The sequence below is a fragment of the Alligator sinensis genome, unplaced genomic scaffold (assembly GCF_000455745.1).
Source record: "Alligator sinensis unplaced genomic scaffold, ASM45574v1 scaffold330_1, whole genome shotgun sequence".
In the NCBI taxonomy this organism is placed as follows: domain Eukaryota; kingdom Metazoa; phylum Chordata; order Crocodylia; family Alligatoridae; genus Alligator; species Alligator sinensis.
Window position 1 is genome coordinate 285,097 of NW_005842178.1, and position 20,101 is coordinate 305,197.

General features: G+C 44.0%; 1 protein-coding gene across 1 annotated transcript in view; it reads right to left on the minus strand.

Moving 5' to 3' along the window:
- The window catches only part of TMC7 (transmembrane channel like 7), a gene marked incomplete at its 5' end in the record, with an annotated part of 22,643 nt that extends 2,546 nt beyond the window's left edge, over positions 1-20,097 (minus strand). Inside the window, 15 exons of the mRNA XM_006026125.1 lie at positions 1,539-1,617; positions 2,892-3,047; positions 3,803-3,933; positions 5,559-5,742; positions 6,010-6,107; positions 6,686-6,803; positions 7,494-7,648; positions 8,561-8,734; positions 11,077-11,224; positions 12,134-12,279; positions 13,476-13,561; positions 13,722-13,889; positions 15,678-15,826; positions 19,484-19,718; positions 20,061-20,097. Of these exons, the coding sequence (XP_006026187.1) occupies positions 1,539-1,617; positions 2,892-3,047; positions 3,803-3,933; positions 5,559-5,742; positions 6,010-6,107; positions 6,686-6,803; positions 7,494-7,648; positions 8,561-8,734; positions 11,077-11,224; positions 12,134-12,279; positions 13,476-13,561; positions 13,722-13,889; positions 15,678-15,826; positions 19,484-19,718; positions 20,061-20,097 (2,064 nt within the window). The remainder of the gene's footprint in view (positions 1-1,538; positions 1,618-2,891; positions 3,048-3,802; positions 3,934-5,558; positions 5,743-6,009; positions 6,108-6,685; positions 6,804-7,493; positions 7,649-8,560; positions 8,735-11,076; positions 11,225-12,133; positions 12,280-13,475; positions 13,562-13,721; positions 13,890-15,677; positions 15,827-19,483; positions 19,719-20,060) is intronic.
- Between the last annotated feature and the right edge of the window lie 4 nt (positions 20,098-20,101).

A 20,101-nucleotide genomic window follows, 5' to 3' on the forward strand; every position in this document is an offset into this window, starting at 1 on the left:
GTAGCCTGTGTGCACAGCATGCAGCAGACTGGGGAGGGGGCTGGCAGCAAAATGGCAGGAAGGGAAGGAAGCAGAAAGCAAAGAAGCAAAAAATCGGGCAGGAAGCACAGGGAAGAAGCAGAAAGCAGAGCAGCAAATTGGGCAGGGAGCACAGGGCTGGGTGGAAAAAGCAGAGCAGAGTGGGCAGAGGAAGGTGATAAGAGTGGCATTTGGGGAAGCGGACTTATCTATGGCACACCTGCCAAAATGGTTGGCCCCAACTGGGCTAGAGATGGAGAGTTACCATGGTGCAGCTGGCACACAGTAGACCCCCATCCCCTTTTAACTTATGATAATGTGTTCATATCCCAAGTGAATTAGGAGCAAAATACCTTCATTTTCAAAGGCACTTGTGCTTCTCAGTCACTACTTTTAAAAATCTCATCTCCAATATATGTTAACAAACATAACCTTCTCTCCCCTATTACATTTAGGCTGCTGACGGGGGGGGGAGAGGAAGAAAGCTTTACTGGAAGCAGCAGCCTGCTGGTTTGACCCAGCTCTGTGGTGTCTGTATAAATTGAGTGCTACAGCCCCGCTGCACAGGTGGGCTTTTTGGCCCTTTCATCTAAAATTGATTCGATCAGCTATTAGCTAAAAGCACCACTGAAGTACCTGATCTATACAAACGTTGGGCAAGCCAGGTCCAATTAACACAATATCTCTTCTGGGCATGTACTGGGCTCAGCACAGGAGTGCGCAGAGTTTAAATTAAAGCACCTGTTTGGGGGTTTTTTACACCTGTAAGCAGCCTTAAATAGCAAGTGTTGGAGTCCATCCTTAGAGCTTAATAGGCATTGATTCCAGCTAGGACAGCTTAGCCTTATGCACAGTAGTTTCTCAAATCAGTCATTCCTAATGTAACCAGCCCACAACTCACTTGCGTAATATAAGTGCATGATTTAATAATACATGGCAGTGGACCATATTTGTAGACATGGATTTGGACACAGACATCCCAATAAACCATACATACAGACTATACATGGGGAACGGTTTTAGTCACTGTAGTATATACAGCAATGGAATTTACTTAAACTCACCAACATAAACCTTTTTGGAGAAAAAAAATTAGATTAGCCAGTCTGAACTCCTGCATAGCCCCAGACAGGGAATAATTTCGTTCAGTTATCCCTGTCTTGTACACAGTGACTGGTGTTTGGTTAATGTGTACCCTCCTAAAAGACATCCTACCATGAAAGCGTCAAAAGATGGAGAATCTACCACTTCCCTGATAAATGTGTTCCAGTGTTGTTCAAAACTTCTGCCTTATTTCTAATTTGAATTTGTCTGGTTTTAACTCCCAGCCATTGGGATTCTTGTTAGGCCTTTCCCTGGCTAGTTTAAAGAGACTTTCAGTGCCTAGAACTGTCTCCCTGTGAAGGGACCCTGTTATTCATACAAAACACTTTGTTCCTTTTCACACCTGACTGCACTCTAGTGCAACATAGCGGAAAAAGTTGGGGTGGGCGAAATAAAGACACGTTATCAGATCTTACCATAACCAGTTGTTCCTTGAGTTGATTAACAACCCGTTTATGCGCTTCAGCCAAGGCAATGAAATAGAACATCATGAGGCTGCAAACAACAGGAAACCAGCATGTTACTATCCTACACATGTTAAAATTCATAAAGAACTTTTCAGGACTTGTATATAGTGTGAAACAGAGAAAAGTGTTGGTGGCTTGGTGCAGTTACTTCAGGTAGAAGGACTGCTGAAGAATCAACATGCAGCTGGGATGCGCAGGGCACAGCCATGGCTGAGATGGTCTGTAGACAAAGGATTGCTGAAAGATTGGTATAGGCAGGTGAGACTCAGGAGGCAACAAAATGAAAGGGGCAAAGCCTCTTGCAGACTGCTCTGAGATCTATGGGGTTAGAAGGTCATGTCCTCTGACCCCTCTCAGGACCATCAGCTCCCCCACTGCCCTGAAGGGAGGCTCCCAGAGAAGGTCAATGTCAGCTAGGAGCCGTCCCAAAGTAACTTTGCCTTAAGTGCAGTTTTTAACCCTTAATTTGTAGTCACATCAATTTCAAATTAATTTCAGAAGTCTTACTAGAGATGCACCCCATGTAAGTCTGACTCAGAATAAGACTCACTGTCTGAGAAATAACAGGAGGTAGTAGGGAAACAGGTGCTGCAGATGCTTACTGGCTTATCAGAGAACTGTCATGGTGGCCCCTTCCCAAGAATTCAAAACTCAATATCAACAAACATCTGGCACAGATGACCATTTATTTCAGAAAAATGCTAAGGGGAAACTGAGAGGAGGAAAGATAAGAAAAGTTCCTGATTACTTAGTTACAATGCCAACACAGGGAAGCACTTCAACCTTATGTTTTAAGTGCTTTGTGAAGTAGGTCCCTTTCCAGAGTAGGGTCTTTCAGACAGACAGTTGCATGTACCACATGGTTTCTCAAGCATAAAAGCCACAAAAAGCCTCTGTGAATAAGCTTCTGAAGATCAATTAAAATAGCAAGATAAACTGAAAACTTATGTTTTGGACTGGTCTGTCTGGAAACTTGGGTCAAGTAGCAGCCTTGTAAACTCAGTTCCTTAAACTGGTGAAGTTTACACAAGTGCAGTTTTTGAGGAAGAAAGCATCTGTGCCTGCCATGCCAGTGTGCAAAATGGCTGGCAGTTAAGTTGGCATCCAGGAGCAGAAAGCTCCTAGCTCCCTGTTATACTTGCGTAACAGTTAATGAAGATAAACTCCTCTATTACAGGTCTTTTACCAGGTGAGGAGACTGCCAAATAAAACTGGACTTACACATTACATAGAGAACTGAACTGCACAACTGCATGGATGAAACCAAAGTTGCAGGCCAAAACAGCTCTCCGCAGCACTCACCACATAACTATGAAGAAAGGCACTGCAAAGGCTTCTGATGCTATCCCATAAAGGAACTTCTGAAGTCCTGTTGGAAGTCCATCTACTGTATCTGGAATAACAGCCCACGAAGTATTGAAATTAATAAATGGCCCACATGCTTTAGAGGAGGGGATCCTGTTAAAAAATCCAAACAGAAGAGAGAGGCTGTACTGAAAAACAAAGAGGCAATAGTTTCATAGTTTATAGTTTCATAGTGCTTAGGGCTGGAAGGGACCTAAACAGACCATCAGGTCCGACCCAGGCAGGAACAAGTGCCGCAGTCATATTTCCCCAGCCAAATGTCTGTCCAGCCTCCTCTTGAAGGCCCCCAAGGTAGGAAAGAGCACTACCTCCCTTGGGAGCCCATTCCAGAGCCTGGCAGCCCTAACTGTAAAGTGATGTCCAGCCTGAACCTTCTCTCTAACAATTTGTGGCCATTATTCCTAGTAACCCCGGGTGGTGCCCGGGGGAACAGAGCCTCCCCCAATTCTTGCTGGTCCCCCCGGTGAGTTTGTCAATGGCCACCAGATCCCCTCTCAGCCTTCTCTTGTGGAGGCTGAATAGGTTTAGGCCCTTCAGCCTCTCCTCATAAGGCCTGCCCTGGTGCCCCTTGACCATGCAAGTGGCCCTCCTCTGGACCCTCTCATTGCTAGCTGCATCAACGTAAAAACCCAGTCTTACTGAGCACATAAGTTCCTTTGGTTTGAATTACAATGCATTTTTGAAAACAGAAAAGCTCATTGTCAATAAGTATTTATTTCCTTTTGCATTGTATGTAGGTGTATTTTCTTCTAATGTATCATTTAAAAATGAGTCCACCCTTCAACAAATTTCAAGCAAGCAAATAAATAAATAAAATAAAACTTTATAAATATGAAATCATCACTTACTGAGCCATGCTGAGTCCCAAGGGGATAAAAGCCAGCATGAGCCCAATCAACAGCACCAACAGGAAGAAAAAGTGAGAACTAGATGCTCTGAAAGGCCTTGTTGAAGGTTTACATGTATGCATCAAACTTATCTGGAGAAGAAGGAAGAGAAATATAAACCCCCTGAAGTGTCAGTGGTTTTTCCTATTGCAATAGCTATCATTCTATCCTACCTCCACCCCCAGATACATTCCCAGCACCAGCTTCAAAGATGGAAACATACAGATGAGTTCACCAGCACTGTTTGTCATCAAGAATATTAGCCCCAGTGCAACACTGCAGTAACCCTTCTCCTGGTGGGTGTCAGCATGAACAGAAGTAGCTCAGCTAACTGCATGTCACTGCCTTGCTCTGCTTGGACGTACACCTCCAGGAAATTTTCCCTACAGTTGTCCTTAGAGCCAAGGTCCTACAGAAGTGGTGCGTCTTTATGTCTATGTACAGCACTTGTAAGGGTAGTGATGTCTGCCCAGACGGAGCACGTTCCAGGACTGGGGCCTTCACTGTTAATTTCTAAACCAGGGGTCGGCACACGTGCCAAGCATGGCACGCGAGGCCATTTTGCTCAGCACACCACGGCTAGCCCCAGCTCTGGATAGCTGCTGCCAGCGATGGAGCCCGGGCTGTTCCCAGCAGGGCTTGGAGCATCCCAGCTGCCTGCTGGGAGCAGCCTGGACTCCCGGCTGGTAGCAGCTACCCAGAGCTGGGGCCCCACGCACCCAGGCCAGGAGGCTGCAAACAGCTGTGCTGGGCTCCAGAGCCTAGTCACCAGCTCTGTGCCGGGAGTGGGGGAGAGACCGGGGTTGCGCTGCCTCAGGCCCCTCCCCCACTGCCCACTCAGAGGCACGTGTGCACGCGCCGATACAGAGGGGGCTCTGGAGCTCAGCACAGCTGTTCGCAACCTCCCAGCTGCAGCCGGCCCCAGCTCTGGGTAGCTGCTGCCAGCTAGGAGCCCGGGCTGCTCCCAGGAGGCAGCTGAGATGCTGCAAGCCCTGCTGAGAGCAGCCCTGGCTCCAGCAGCTACCCAGAGTCAGGGTAGCTGCTGACAGCCACAAAGTCCGGGCTGGGAGGCCGGGGCAGAAGCCGGGCATCCTGCCATGTACCCCCTGCCCTCATTTTGTTTTTCTGGCATGCCAGCACTCCGGCACCTTCCAAGGTAGACATTGTGGTGTTTTTCAGCACTCTAGCCAAAAAACATTGCCTACCCCTGTTCTAAACCCTCACTCATCATGTTCACTTTAGCAAACTAATAAAGTTTGCTAAGAAGTTTGCCAGCAGGGACTAACTGCACAAAAGGAACTGTCAGGACAGATTCCAAGTTTATGATACACAAGAGCCAGGGAAATGAGCAACACCTTAGATTTTCATTGTTTAGGACTGAACTGAATAGAGAGCAGTCTCTCAACTCTGATGCTGGTAAATAAACTATGGTGAGAAAGTGTTGTACAGTAACTTTACCACACAGCAAGTTTTTCTTATCAAATGAACAAATAATTGATGAGCAGACCATTAAACATGGCATTTTCTTGATCCTTTCAAAGTTAAATACCTACTTTTTTAAAGCACAAAGCTACCCAGAACTTGGGGTCATATTATCTCATTTCCAGTAAGCTGTACCTTCAGTGTCTGCTAAAATCAATAGCATTTGTAGGTTGTTTAAGTACAAAGGCTACAGAGATCTATGCACTTTATCTTATTTACCACAATCCTTCTCTACCTTTTTTATATAGAAGACAATAAAATATTTGAGAGTTGCTATTGCAGGAAGAAGGGGTGAATAAAAGGTTCCAATCCAGCAGATCGTCTGCCCATAAATAATTTCCAGCACATTCTCCGGGATCCTGAACTCCTGAAGCCCGCACCACTGAAATGCCCTTGCAGAGCAGTAGGTAACTATCAACCTAAAAAGACATCACACAAAATAAAGCATAAGTTCCAAATTCAAATCATAAAACTAACAACCCCCAGAACATCAATAATATATACTGAGTTCATTTAAGGCTTTTGTACGTTAAGCATTAAACAAATCTTAAAATGCGAATAAGGCTGAAGAAACAAGAATCACATAGACAACTGTTTAGGTAATTTGTCCAGCCATTAAGTTGCTTCTAACTGGAAACCTGGTTAGAAAGATGCAAAAGGAACACTCAATACATGCTGATACTTACTTTCTAGGAAAATCAACAAAGACTGTCACAGCAAAAATGATAAGGAAATCAAAAATCATCAGTTTATACATCTCCTGCCCAACTCGAGACTCCCAGCACTATAAAAGCAAACAGGAAAAACAAAGTTAAAGAACTTAAACTGTAACTACAAAATAAATCCGTCAAGCACAACAACCAACCAACTTCAAAGTCTACTACTGACATAACAGTTAAATTCTATCCATTGATATTTATAAAATGCTTTTCTCTCCAGCTGCCTTATGGCCACTGATTATTTTAAAAGTTAGTATAAGGTGCTATAGTTCCATTCCAGTTGATCTTCTGTGCAGGATCCATCTTATTGGCCTGAATACAATCAGGGTTTTGCCCTAACAGATGCACATAGGTTTAAGAACTTTAATATTTCCTGTTGTACTACTGCTCTGATTACAGTCTGGCCCCAAATGTGTACAGCAACCCAAGGCCTAATTCAGAGCCTAGTAAAGATCTGGGAGAAGAGGATCAAATCCCACCTCATGCGGGAGACAGACAGCAAACAAACTAGTGCCTCTCCAGGAGGATATTAAAACAAGCATGTCTTAAAGTGAACATCAACTCTGAATACCTGACATGCAAACATTCTCCTAGCTTATTTGGCAGCTCAGATTGCTTAAACACAAACGTTAAGTGTGCTTACAGGGTACAGCTCGTAATTGTATCCACAGGCCTTGCACTTTGCAGTAGCACAGGATGAGATTTGTGTCCCCAGGGAAAACAGGAGCACTCCAATGTTGGCCAGCCGTACGAAGACACACCTGGTGGAATGAGAGAACCCTGAGCTCCAAGCAATGAGTAAGGTCACAGTTTTAGGGCCTGGAGTCCCTAGGAGTCTTTTCACCATGATGAGGGATTGGAGGAGGTCCTTTACATACAAGTGCTCCATAAGGCCTGAACTTTGGGACAGCAAGAGTCCTGGCTACTTCTCTCTTATTGCCTTATGCCACTGACTCAGTTCTTTGCCATTTCTTATCTTACATTATCTTATGGACAGACCACTTAACCTTAACTTCTTGTGGGGTCCTCCTCCTACCCTTCTCAGTGCAGGGCGGTAATATGAGTAGAGCTGCTGACAACATACACTGTTGCTGACCCAGAACTGGTGCTTTATGGGTGGACACTGTAAACATCTATACTCCACTGCTGAGAAGTGTCATGCGATTTTATTTTTTCCCCTTCCCCTCCCCATCACCCAAGTTAGATCAGGGTAAGCACTGAAACCACATAAACACAAACACAACTAGAGGAGCAACTACATTATCCTGACATTGTCAAACAGAGTGGTGGATTGTTTGAAATCAAGCAATTCTGGCTGCTCCCTGCCAAACTAGACCCTCTTGCTGGGAAGCAAATCTGTGCTCCCTAGTTTGGGGATGTTTCTAGTCTATGAAGAACAAGCCCAGCTGCCACGGCAATGCCCAAAATATTTATGGCATTAGTGCGCTTACCGCATCAATGTCAGCCTGATTTCAAAGGCTGGGGAATAGTCCTCTAGTCCAATTATAACTGCAAAGATCTGAGGAGCAATAAAGTTGGCCAGGGTAATCACTATGGAAGGGAGATATTGCACCAGGAGGTTATCTTCAGCAGTGCTGTCATTGTCCTGCAGAAAAGAGAGGAAATGTCTCAGACATACACATTTCTCTGGTTCTGTTCTCTGCTGGCTCCCCTCAGCTCCAGTCATCCAGCACTATCTGGCATCAACTTTCATTCCAGTCTCCCATTCTCCACCCCAGTCTCCCAGAAGTGCAAATAGGCTTTTACTGACAAAACTGCATTTCTCCATCCCTTCCAATATCTCCATCCATACAGGCACGCCACTTCATTTACAGTTCCCAAGAGAAGCAGGTTCCAAGTACATGCAAAATACCACTGGCAGCTTTTGTTAGAGTTTAATAAAGGCATGATAGCACCTGTTAATTCCCACTCCTGCCTGCAGCAATTCCCCTGACCTGCCCAATTTTGGGCTGCCCCAGCTGATTTGCAGGGTGCCAGAACTTCACTCACTGTATATCACACACACAGAGATCCTCTGTCCTGCCACCTCCTCCTCTTTTTTCTAGCACTATCATCTTATCACAGTTGCTTCCTCTGCCCCAGTGGGGTGTTTCTTTAGAGACTTCCCAGTTGCTGCTGGCTTAAAAAAGGGAAGCCTCCCTGCAGTGTATCTCTGAAATTCCACACTTCCTCTGTGTCCTGCCAGAAAATATTCTGGAGACTGCTGATACAAAAACTTGCTCTTCTACATGAAGTTCCCACCATTCGAACAACCTTCCCATGTCTTCACATCCTCTCATTTTAGGTCCCAGTTGAAATGACCATTTTTCTCCTTCTGCAGCACCTCTCAACTGCTTTTCCCATTTAAAGGTAATTAGTTAACTAATGAATGTTTTGGGATCCAGCCAGTTTGCATGGAAGGATGTTCAAAAACGAAGTGCTGTTATACCAAATACTTCATTCCATTGTGGGTGTTTGTGCTATCAAGATTTGGTCTAATTGTCACTCTGATACCTACACTGGAAATAAGTTCTTGTGAGAAGACAGTTGCGCTATAGATAGAGTAAAAGCATCCTAACAAAACCCCGAGGACTATGATGTTTAAAAATATTCTCAGACAGTAGATGCGCAGCTTTTCTTGCGTTGTCCTTTCAGCTATTTTTTGCCTTAGTCTTTCTTCCTCCAAGTCTGTCTACAAACAAAAGAAAACTCAATGTGAGGTTGAACAATGCAAAACAAACTGTGTATGCGTCACCTATACCTGGAACTTCTGACTGAGACAAAGATGTGCATATACTGTCTATCTTATCCTAAGAACATATACATTTGCGGCCTGGTTCAAACTTTAATGAGGCAGGAGTCTTTTAATTGGTTTCAATGCAACTCTCCATAAACCAGTGTTTCCTGGTCTTTCCAGGTTGACAAACCTTTATTCCAAAGCAGAAATTTTTGCTCTCCCCTTATATTCACTGTCAGGGCAATAAAACACATCAACAACAGCAATAAGAGCATGTGTTTGTGTGTACTTTAAGGGTCCGACAGCGAATACTTGATTTCAAAGGGGGAGGGGAGGGAAGAGGCAGGAAGGGGAGGGGGGTGGAGAGCACAGCTGTCTCCACTTCAAATTATATTCATATTGGCAGTGCCTTGTGACCTGTCCTGGGGATTCTAACGTGCTAACTGAAAAAACACTCCCTCACGTCTATCACATAAACTAATTAGCTAGTACAAAGTTTGGGTCAACAACCAGGGTTTCATTTCGAGTCCATAACCTGGGTTTCTGTTTGTTCTACAAAAGCCGCAGCAAATTTTTTGGCTGCATAATGAAAAAAATATAATAATAATGTTCAACATTCCTTATCATTAACAGGACTTATGATCATAGCTGAACATATAAAATAAGAACTCACTGTAATTAGGAAGAATTATAAGTGAATGTAACATATGAAAACTGCAAAGGTTTTTAAGGCCGGTGACCTTAGCAAAGTTAATTTTTCATCCCCCGATCAAATACAGCAGAGGGGCACCATCATGCCATTAAATTGACTCCCCCTCCAGAGCCGACAGGATTACCCCTGGGGAAGAAATCCCATCTCTCTGCTCATTTTATTTAAGATATGGGATTTGGGAAGCAAACACAGGGCTGGTGCTTACTGTAGTATGTGGTCTGCTGACACATGTGGAATAGCATTCAAGGACACCTGACCTGCACCCTGCTTACCTGAGATTAGACTGCAGACTTTCACTAGAAATTCAATCTCCAGCAGGAAGCTTTACTTGGATCTGTACCGAAGACCTGAGCTAGCTTTATCCTAAACTGAGGAGCGGTTTAGCTGAGCTTCTGGCACCCAAAATAGCTAGTTTAAAACCCAAACTGGTGTCTCTATACTGCGCTGCAATCTGCAATGTAGACACAGCAACTGAGTTGTAACCCAGCTGGTGCCATTTTAGACTCTCCAATTAGGATTAACTGATGGGGGTCCTGGTACCATATGAATAAAGGCTTTATGGGAAGGGGAAAAAAAGACAAGTCTTGTATTTTGTGATGCAGAGGCCATAACTCTTGCTTATAGCAGGGCTGTCCAACTTGGGTGGTGGTGGTGGGGTGAGGCTGCACATACCCCCTCACATACCTTGGAGAGGGGGGCAGTCTCCTGGGGTCCTTCCAGCCAGGCATACAGCCTGGCTCTGCCTCCCCTGGCTGTGCGCAGACTAAGTACAGACCCCTACCCCAGGAGGGGGTCAGGAAGCAAAAGTCAAGAGAGAGAGGAGGCGGCAAGATCCCCCCATCATAACAGCTGGAACAATGGGGGGGAGCAGTGACCATGTAGGAGCCTGAGGCTGCAGGTTAACCCCTCTCATGGACAACTAGTTGGACAATCCTGATTTTACCAAACCTTTCTACTTCAATATACAAGATGAGCCAAAAGGGAGAAGCGCAATGGGCAGGTCTCTCCACAAAGTTCATCGTTTTGCCAGACACATCAGGCAGCAAGCTCATGTGGAGGGCAGACAGTAGGTATGGCTTTCACTAGAAATGCCATATATCAGGTTCCCAGGGGGCTAAAAGCCCCTTGTCCTGTTGGAAACCCCTCTGGATGTCTTGTTCAGAAAATATGATTCAAACATGTGTACAGGCCACTGAAATACCCAATTGAAAGCTCAGGACTTTTTTTTAAAGCAATGATGTTGCAATTCATCTATAATCTTCATGCAAGCTTTACTCTGTGATGTCTTACAATGTTGCAACCTTACAGCCCAACCTGCAATGGCTTTTTCTGTTAGGAAATTCAGAGAGGAGCACAGAAAACATAACTAAGAGAAGCAATAGCAGGAGCTGAAGTTGGGCATTGGTGGTAGGGGACGGCTCCGTACATGTCCTAAGCTTGCCCCAGGCTGCCTGCTAGTTCAGACGACCATGTAAAAGGATGCAGGTTCTTCCCTTCCTATCCTATTTAAGTGCAAAGTCTTGTGCCTCTTCCTAACCATCACAACACACAGCAAGCTGTGCTAACAAAAATGGAAGTTACTCACTTTTAACTCATACTGTAAACTACTATGCTTTAGCCGGGCAGCATTCAGATCTGTAATGCAGAAGTCCCAGCCTGCAAAGATTTTGTTACAGTAACTCTGAAACTGATCTTCATCACGCACCAAGTTTTGTTTAAATCCTTCCACAGACCTAGGAAAGATGTTACAGGATTTCATCCATTCGAAGTCTTATTTATTCCCCACCCCCCGAAAAAGCACAGAGGAACTAAGATTTCATCACTTGATCTTTTTATCCTTTCAAAAATCTACTTAGCAATAAAACACAGTCTTTACTAATCAACAAATATGCATGCATGCACGCATGCAAAATGTGTTGCTCAGGAAAAACTAATCTTTTCTATTTTATCATCTGAGCTCCGGTACAAAATAGTATCAAACCTCAAAGGTCTCATGAGGAAAAATATAACTTGAAGTTAATATAATTCTGAACCATTAAGTAGCTCAAAAAGGGACTTCAAAGTTCCTGTAAGTCTTAGCAGCCGCACATTTCCAAAAGTATATTTGTGTCCCAGAAGCTCTCTGCCAGCTTTACCTCCCTTTACTGGCACAAACTCTTTTTAAAGAGATTTAAAAAACATGCGACTTTCCAGTGCATTATATTAGTCGAAATTCTGACAGCTCAGGACTGCTCAGTTGTGGACACAATACCTCATAATCATAAACTTCACCCACCCAATGTGCTTCATGATATGCAAGACCATAGATCCAGAAGCCAGATTTATTTATCCCAGACAAGATTCAGTTTAATTAGTTCTCTTGAACCTAAAGACTTTTTTTTTTTTTTGGCTTCAATTGATCAATGGCTGAATGAATCCCTCAAAAGCAACCTATAGAAGGAATTTATATTCCTTTTGCTCTACAATCAGCAAGTATCTGAAGGAAAATACCACGAGTTATTAATTATTATAACGGATTTAGCAAAACCTTCATTTCCATACCAATATGAGTGTGAAAATTATTCAGTGCGTTTTCTGTATACTGGGATAGAGTATCAACTGTACAAAAGCAAATAGTAAAAAGATACCAACAGCATTTTTACCTTTTCACTATCCAGATGAGACTTAAAGCAAGATAAGCAAATGTAGTCAACAAGTATGCAAGAGGTACATTGTACTTAATGACAACAATCTTTATACTATCAATTGCATAATATCCATAGAACAGACTCGTCAATTCTAGGAAACCCTGTGAAAAGTTGAAGTGAAAACAACATTAGTAACAACATCAAAAAAATCAAGCTACAGTCAACTTGGCTTTGCCAAGAGCTGAGCACAGTTAAACAGACATTCCTCTTCAGGTCCCAAAGTGGCTGTAACAATCTGCAGTCAGCATGAGATGTTCGCTCACAGTCCTCCCTATTCTCCAATTCCCTTTTTTGTTATTTTTTTCATGCAATGTAGCAGCTAAAAATAAGAATCAGAAAGAGATAGCCCTGTGACCAGGCGGGTGTCCTGGACCACAACCATAGATCCACAGATGTTAGGGCTGGAAGTGACCTCAATAGATCATCGAGTCCAACCCCCTGCACAGGCAGGAAGGAGTGCTGGGTTCAGATGACCCCAGCCAGATGCCTATCTAACCTCCTCTTGAAGACCCGCAGGGTAGGGGAGAGCACCACCTCCCTTGGGAGCCCGTTCCAGACCTTGGCCACTCGAACTGTGAAGTTCTTCCTAATGTCCAATCTAAATCTGCTCTCTGCTACCTTGTGGCCATTATTTCTTGTAACCCCCAGGGACGCCTTGGTGAGTAAAGCGTTACCAATTCCCTTCTGTGCCCCCGTGATGAACTTATAGGCAGCCACAAGGTCGCCTCTCAACCTTCTCTTGTGGAGGCTGGAGAAGGCCACGGGGAGTACTCCAACTGCGGTCTGACCAGCGCCCGATAGAGGGGAAGTATCACCTCCTTGGTTCTGTTCGTCATGCGTCTGCTGATGCATGATAAACTGCAGTTAGCTTTGCCGATGACTTTGTCACACTGCCGACTCATGTTCATCTTGGAGTCCACTAGGACTCCGAGATCCCTTTCCACTTCCGTGCTACCAAGCAGGTCATTTCCTAGGCAGTAGGTGTGCTGGACATTTTTCCTCCCTAGGTGCAGCACTTTGCATTTCCCCTTGTTAAATTGCATTCTATTGTTTTCTGCCCATTTGTCCAACCTGTCCAGGTCTGCCTGTAGTTGTTCCCTGCCGTCCGGTGTGTGTCCAAACAGACTGCAGTTTACAGACCTCAATCTGTCATATAGAGAGATGGAAAAGCTGCCTCCCTAGTGATGTATATGCATGCTCAATTAAAAAAAAAAAAACCAAAAATTATCCTCTAATAAAACCCATTTGAATTTCCTATGTGTTACTCTGGATTAAAGAAGAAAATCTAATTACTTACAGTACCACTGAGCAGATCTATTATGTAAGAATAGAAGTAAACAAGTCCCTTAGGGCCATCAGGATTATAAATTGTGCATTGAGGTTCTGCAAAAAAAAAGAAAGAGGAAAAAAAGTAAAGTACTAAATAGCCATTTAACTGTGAGTGCAAGGAAACTCAAATACAATAAGCGCTTTTACAGACCAACACTGATGTCCCTTGCAGAATTTCTGACAAATAATAAGAGAATACCAAAGGGATGCTTACCTATGTTTCTTGGAGGAACCTTAACATAGCTACTGTTGAAAACTCCATATTTAGAAATGATGGTAGGAAGTGTAATAAAACTGAACATTAGGACAAAGATTACAAAATTCAACATGACTAGGAAGCGCAGGAAGGAGAAGTAAGCCTGGACGCCAGTGCCAAATTTTCCTTTGAAAAGAAGAGAAAATATATACAGTGATTTTGTTGTTGTTGATATCAAACAGAGCCAGATTCTAATTTCAGTTACACTGGGCTAAATCTGAGATAAAGTCCATAAGGTTAATATTTTGTTCTGAATTTAAATGAGGTAGCTGAAATGGGAATACCATTTGGCACTGTCTGGACTACAGTGCTTCTGCCACTATACCTGTGCCTGCACAGCTCCATCAGCAGTGCTCTTAAGTGGAGACACGGCGTATGTCAACACAAGGGGATTTCCTTCCAGTTTAGCTATGTCACCTCCCTTTCTCAGTCAAGCTTTTCACTATCTAGAACATTTTTAACTGCTCAGTCAGGGATTTCATGTAAGTGTTAAATATGACTCACCTCAAGCAATATTATAGCTTTAACAGTTAACTGCACTCACATATCACAGCAACCTACACAAGAAGGGACAAACCAAAGATTTGGGCCCAAATTCTGAGGAGAATTTAAGGACATCTAATTAGCTCTTTCTTCTGACCGGGACAAAATAAATTATATAATCTTAGACTCCTTTCACTCAGACTCAAACCCACCTACTGAGGTGCCACCTGCTTTCTGCAATGCCACATCACTGTTGAAATGACCCTCTGAGTCAGCAGGGAGGAAACAAACACTGGCATCGTTTACACACTACAGAGCTGTAAGGAAGTGATGTGGAATGGAGTGTACTCAGACATACCCTCCACCCCGCTTTTGCAATCCTACTCCGTCTTGTCCAGCCCCTTGTAATGCAAGTTATTTCCTGTTTCAGTAGGCCAAATTCAGAAGGTGCTAGCAAAATGTCAATCAAGGCTGGTGAGACTGCTGGAGGATGACCTACCCCCAGCTCGCAGCAAAAGCAAGAGTTATACCACCTCAAGCTTATGGACAATATTGATCCCTTCAGCATGGGTACTGAATAACTCAGGGAAACAGTAATGGGATATACCGCTACTAGGTCCAGGTCACCCACTCAAAAACCCAGCCACATTAGTGGACTAGAAGTTGTTTTCACTGGTTAGCTGTTCAGAGGCTCACATCCAGCAAAGCAAATGCCTCTGCCAAGTTCCTATTGGCTGGTTGTGCAATGTATACTAAATGACACAATAGCCAGTAGTTGGTTGCCTCAGCAAAGGCACCAGGGATCAAATCAGCATGGACGGACTCAGAACTAAGGTAGCTTAGCAGGACATTATAGAGCATCTGCACTGCTGCCATCTGGGCTGCACAGCACCTATCCTGCAGGCTTGTGTGTTCAAGACCCAAGTTTTGAAAATACTAAAAATCAACACAAAGGAATTCTAAAAGACAAAAATGTAAAGCTATTTTTAAGAAACAGACAAATTGCAATTTGTTACCAGTTCGATGAAATACATAGAACAATGTGTGTCCAGGTTATCAATCATCTTTAAAGCAAGGTTTAATTATTTAGACAATAGATAAGATTACTGTTCAAGTATGAGTAATCTCCTGTAAAGCACACTCAAAGATAGCATCTTTTTTGGTATTACACTGACAATAGATGCTGACATTTTAATTCCGTGAAATGAACTTTATGATATTATGTCGTCTGGTCTCTTGAATTAATAAGGTTTGCCATAGCTGACTGGGCATCACTGATGTTACTAACTCTCAAGCATGCCATCTTCTTTTCTGAATTACATACGCATGCAGAGCTATATATATTTTTGAGACATATATAAATATATATGCTAACTATAATGTATGCTTAATACAAATTTAGAGCAAGAGAGACTATTAAAAGGTTAATACCCTCTATGCTGTGGATGTCGTGTCTCCAAAGCTCCAAGTAGGATACCGCCTCCTTGATTTCCTCTAGGAACTTCTTCCAGGATTTCCTGCTGGTCTGTTTCCATTGATTCCATCCAGACAAATATTTTATATTAGCCTGCTGAATGTCTCTAGCAAACAGGTAAATTAAAAATAAAATTACTCAACACAGGGTCCATCTTTCAATTATGTAGAGAGCGAGCCCAGAACAACAGAAATAGTGAATAATTAGAATAATCCTATCAAAATATTATTGAATAGAAGAGGTTTTAATTAACTAAGTATAAACCAAACATGCAACAATCCAACAATAACTAGCACCTTATAACAGGACATGTCAAATAACTTGAGGAACATATTCTAACATGAATGGGTCTGCCTACATGGAGGATATAGCTTGCAAGCAAGCTAAGCCCAGTATGGGTGCTTGCAGATGCCTGGGGACGCTACTTCAACATGCTGTAATCATGCATCGGATTAATCAAGTCTGCTGAAGCGTGCTAAAGCAGCCTTCATGTCTCGTGTATTCAGCATCTCTATGCTCCAAAATAGCGGTGGAGGCGGTTTAACTAAAGCTCGTTTATCAAGTTTTAGTGAAAGCGCCCCTGCCACCATTTTGAAGCCCCTGCTGCCATGGGGATGCTGAATACACAACATACCGCAAGCGATTTAGAGTGGGTCTCAGAGCTGCTCTAATTAAAGCACTTACTCCAGAAGTACGTGTAAAGGCATTCTATGATACCACAAATGGCAACTTGATGTTTTTCCTAAACCAGTTTCAAAATGGTAGTACAAACAAAATATGTCATCAAGCCATTTAGCAAGGCCTTGGTTTTAAGTAAGCTGATGTGCTGTTGCAAAACTGTCTTGAAACTGAGACAGTAAAAATAGGACAAGGCTTTATAGTTGTGGGTAATATAGCATTTCTACCCAGTTTTAAAATCAGTTTAGCTAAACCAGTTTCTTTACTGGTTATGTCTTTCCCCAATCTAGATATTAATCAGGGCTCTCTTCTAGGGCTTCTCTCTAGAAAGTAGCACATATGCTTAATATGGTTCTAGGACCATATTAACCACTCAAAGTAATATCGAAGGGACAGTGGAATAAGAGCACCATAGAACAGGAATCATTTTTCATACTGTGTACGCAAGCAGTAGCAAGCACAGATCTTAAACTACAAGGAAGGCACTCTCCTCTGACTCTCACATTTTTAAATTTTCAGCTATGCCTGATTTGGTTACTAAATGAGACAGGACAGGGGGGTAGTAGTTCAGAGGGTGAAGTGATCTCTTCTTCCAAACAAAGGAGATAGTAAACGCGCAAAAAAAAAATCAAAGCAAATTTATAAAAACGCACAAAAGAAAAAGCCTCTTCAAAAAAATCTGTCGCAGAGGATTGTCGCTCTTTGTAAAAAGATTTAAGAACATGCAAGTTCAATAGTGTTTTTCATGTCCCCACACTCACCTCCAACTGTAATGGAGAGGTGCTCAGTTGACTATTATGTTCCATAAATATCTTATTTAGCAAAAAAACAAACACATGAATGGACCTGCTATCTGCTCAGCTTGCAGGTACACAGCCCATATTTACATTAATGAAGTTATAAAAAGTTTCAAGGGAATATTGCCTTTAATTGTTCATATTTGAATATAAAAAGCGCTGTGTTTAGGTCCTAATCCATCCAGTAAATTCCCATTTGCTTCCATGGAACTATTCACCGATGCTTTGTCAGACCAGCTCGACAAGGGGACACTGGAGAGACAGAGAGCAAGTATGTTCACTAGTCTATTACTAGTGGGGACTGCTCGTCTAAGCTCAGTGGGAAAATGATCATGGGAACTATAAAAACTAGAGATGGGAAAAACTGTATGAAACCCAAGTCCTTCCCCCTCCAAGTACAAGATACAATCCCCAGGAGAAGATGTACTGCCCAGTAGAAAGAATATTCCACTTAGTCTTGGCCAAAAGCCTAAGAAACCTCAGCCTTAATACAACCAACTGATGTGAGCAGAGTGTGAGCGTAAGGGTGCTTTAAAAATTGAAAAGCACTCTCAAAAGTCTTACCTGTAACATGAGATACTGAATACTGCTTGATATCATAAGTGAAAGCCTGCTTTGCAAAAAAAACAAAATCACATCATAGCTAGCAAATCTCATGTTACTGGTACTGGGAACTCTTGAGCAAAGAACACTCCTTAACCCAATGGCTTTTTCTAAGTAAATACATACACAAGAGATGGGCAATCAAGCAACCAAAAAAAGAAAAGAAAATCAGGGTGTAGCACAGAAGCTCATGCAAATACCCTAAAATATATCCTGTCACCATTGCTCAAAGGCAGTGCACAGAATTAACAAGGAGTCCAAACCAGTAGAAAACAAAGGCCCTGATCTTGCAAATACTTATGTGCATTACTACACGCAGACCCACTGAATGACCCATTGTTTGCTGCACTGGAACAAATGGGCCATGTGCCCTATGCCAGTATGATTTCCATATTCTATTCAGTGGAGTACTGAGTGGGTATTTTGGTACAAAGCAGAGAGAAATCCTAATTTGTATTAAATGAGCAGGCAGCAGTTGACATCACCTTCAAATAAAGCTACAACTGCTCTCACAGAACTTCAGTTTACAGAAACTACAAGCCCCAACATGCAGTCTTCCAGCAGGCACTCAGGAGAACTACCAGAGCTGCATCTGGATGCAGTGTTAATAGAGGCATAGACACTTTGATTCACAGCTTGAGGAGTTTACTATTCAGTTTCTTGGGCATCTCTTACCGAGCAGACAGTGTTGGCAGCTGTTGCGCAATCTGTTCATAATGAACAATCTTGACAAAGCACACAGGAGCCAGGGGTTAGATACTTGCAGGCTAGTACTAACTCCCTAGCCCCTACATCAGCAAACTCTCCTGTCCCTCTTTGCAGAGATTCAGCCTCATTTCTTCAAAATAATGTCAACTCAACATACTAGTCATGTTTCTTCCTCCCCGCCCTGACTTCCTACAGGATTAAACTCCATACAACATGACATACATAAGCTAGGTCTTTCCCCTACCAGGTCTTCCCCCTACCAGTTTTCCCAGTAGCTGAACTCTCATTGGTTGAGGGCCAGATACTCTTTGAACTTTCATTTTCCTAGCCAAAGCTACAAGGCCAGGAATCAGCACCCAATTAATCTCATTAAAGTGACTCAGGCTGTTGTTCAACTCAGTGCCCAGACATCCTCTGACAGGGCCTTTACAAAAAAGGTGGATCTGCCTGAACGAGCTTATAACCAAAGTAAATGGCAGACAGATATAGAGAGAGAGATGGGAGGGAGGAAAAGCTAAAGAAAACAATGATCTGACCGCAAAATAACCTTTGCATTTGACAGAGGATGTAGCTTTTCATACACTACATTCAAGGTTCAAATGACGGGGGAGCTCGGGGGGGCTGAGCCCTCCCATAAGAGATGACAGCCCCCCGTAAGATCTGAAAATCATAACCTGGAGGAGGGGAATCTCCGATGTTATTAGGGCATCATGACGGATGGCCCAATTTTTTTTTGCAGACCTCCCCCACCACCAAGACTCAAAGTGCAATTCGAACCCTGACTATATTTTGGCATAAAAAAGCTAGACCATTTCCTTTCAATGCCCCATTTGCTACATGGGCAATGGATCTGGCGAACGGACTTGATGCCTATTCCATCTCTGCCTGCCTTAGCATATGCCCTGCGCAAAAAAGAAAAGCAAAGGTCGTCTTAAACAAAAAACACCATCTTTCCAAAAAATACAAATCGCTCTAACCTGAGTTTCCGTTTCTGCGGGATGCTCAACGGGTGCTCTCGCAGCGAGCCCGCAGCGGCCCCGCTCTGCGCCCCCGCGGGCCGGCCGTGCTCCCCGGTGTAGCCACTGCTGCCCTGCTGCCAGTCGTGCGCCCCCTTCACCGACGCCCTGCGCCGCAGGATGGACTGGTAGCTGGGCAACTCTTGCAGGAGGATGACCGAGGGCAGGGAACGGCTCTCAGGAGGAAGACGGGCCTCTGCGACAAATGGCAAGCAAGCGCACCTCAAAAACACAGCGTCCCAACGCTACCAGGTAGCAGGTACACCCCTGGCTCGGCGGTGTCGCGCTCGCTGGCCTCGAGGCGCCCTCGGGAGACGCCAGCGGACTATGGGAAAAGCCGGAGAGCCATCCAGGGAGGAGGGCGGTGGACGAGGCCCGGGTGCCCGCACCCCAAAAGCGCCCCTGCGGCCTGGCGCCCGGAGGAGAGCCCGCCCGCCCGCAGGGGAGGGGAGGGGAGGGAAGGGAAGGGAAGGGAGGCCGGAGGGCGGCTCCGCGCACCTGCCCGCCGGGGGCACCGGGAGCCTCCAGCCCCGCTCACCGCTGTCGGTGCGGCTCTGCCGCCCGCTCACCCGCCCCCCC